The following is a 1569-nucleotide window of genomic DNA, read 5'->3' as shown; positions in this document are numbered from 1 at the left end:
CCAGATATGATACTTATGGTAGCTTTATCTAGTTACTAATCACGTAGACGGATATTGATATGGAAACAGATTTTGAAGATTAGAGATAAAGCTTTGAGGTTATATAATGGAGTTGATAGTTTGAAGGCTCTCATTCAATCTTGCTGCAGGAACTCAAATATTAAAATTTCAGCTCTATATACTGCTCTATCTCCTGATCCAGGGGTTCAGTTCCTTGGTATAATACAATCTGGGATGCTGCAAACATTCCCAGACATTCCTTCATCAGCTGGTTAGCAATGCAAAATCATCTCCTTACTCAAGACATGCTTAACAACTGGGGGATTGTGAATAGCAATACTTGCTCCTTATGCTCTGTTTCCAACCATGAAACTAGGGATCACCTCTTTTTTGATTGCCCATTTTCGAAGAGTGTTTGGAATATGGTGATGGAATGGTTGCAATTTAAGTGGAGGTCATGCATTTGGTCTCAAATTTGCTCCCGGTATTGCTTCAGGTTAAGGGGAAGGGGATTCAAACAAAAAATTAAACGAATGGCTTTTACCTCGACAATTTACAGTATATGGATTGAACGGAATGCCAGAATTTTCAAGATGAAATATAAGTCCTCTGATCAAGTGTTCAAGGAGATAAAGATTAGCATTTTATCAAATGTTCTCAACAGCTTTTCGGATTCTTGCAGAGCTTGGATATGTTCTTTGTAACTTGTTGAGTTTGTGAGCTCTTTGACACAGAGCTTCTCTTGTATTCTCAGGTCCTGAGATTTTGCTGTGCTGTATTTCAATATTTGGAAAATGAATAAATTTTTCATTTACCAAAAAAAAAAAAAAATCAGGTGAGAATACTAATATCCATGCAAATATACATTCAGATACAAAACAAACATGAGAAAACTAGATAATATTTAAAAATACGCTAAAGTTGAATATCTCTAAAGATTAGATATCTTGATCATTAAAATTAACCTGAAATCAATTAATTTAAATATTAAAACTTTTGCAACAGTGTAATCAATATATGTTTGGATATTTAATTTGGATATTCAACTATAACCCATTTCCGTAACCATGCATATCTTATCGTTTATATATTTTAGCGACAATATCCATATCCTAAAGAATACAGATGCATATATTTCCGGATACTGATGTTTTTGTGCATTCCTACCTCCAAAGCTAAATCTTCGAGGAGATATTATTCAGTTTTAAGACCGGAAATTGTATGACGCACTTTTTTACCCTTGGAAACTAAGTATCGTATCCACATTTGCGATTACCAGCTGCTATAAAAAACGGCCCAACTGATCCAATACTACTCCCACCAGCCCAACCCTACTAAGCATTGGCCTGGCTATGTTTCCGTGTGATTTGGGCCATCCGCAATTTTTCTGACTCTCTCCCCATCCGGATATGGTTGGCATTCGACGGTCAAGATTAACTGAATCTCACGGTGTAGATCAAATTTTTTATCTTTCATCATGTTCGTTCCAAATTTCGTGAAAAATCTGAAGAGCTCGATAGAGAGAGGAAATGGAGATGTTATCTTGTTCCTATACGATCCCAAAATCTC

At 35.6% G+C, this 1569-nt stretch overlaps 1 protein-coding gene across 1 annotated transcript in view; it reads left to right on the top strand.

Moving 5' to 3' along the window:
• The window catches only part of LOC109847799 (sec-independent protein translocase protein TATA, chloroplastic-like), a 14319-nt gene that overhangs the window by 4253 nt on the left and 8497 nt on the right, over nt 1-1569 (top strand). The window contains exon 3 of the mRNA XM_020417038.1: nt 203-271. Coding sequence (XP_020272627.1) covers nt 203-271 — 69 coding nt within the window. The remainder of the gene's footprint in view (nt 1-202; nt 272-1569) is intronic.

The sequence above is a fragment of the Asparagus officinalis genome, chromosome 7 (assembly GCF_001876935.1).
Source record: "Asparagus officinalis chromosome 7, Aspof.V1, whole genome shotgun sequence".
Taxonomy (NCBI): domain Eukaryota; kingdom Viridiplantae; phylum Streptophyta; class Magnoliopsida; order Asparagales; family Asparagaceae; genus Asparagus; species Asparagus officinalis.
The sequence above is the reverse complement of the archived record's forward strand: the minus strand, read 5'-3'. Positions and strand labels throughout refer to the sequence as shown.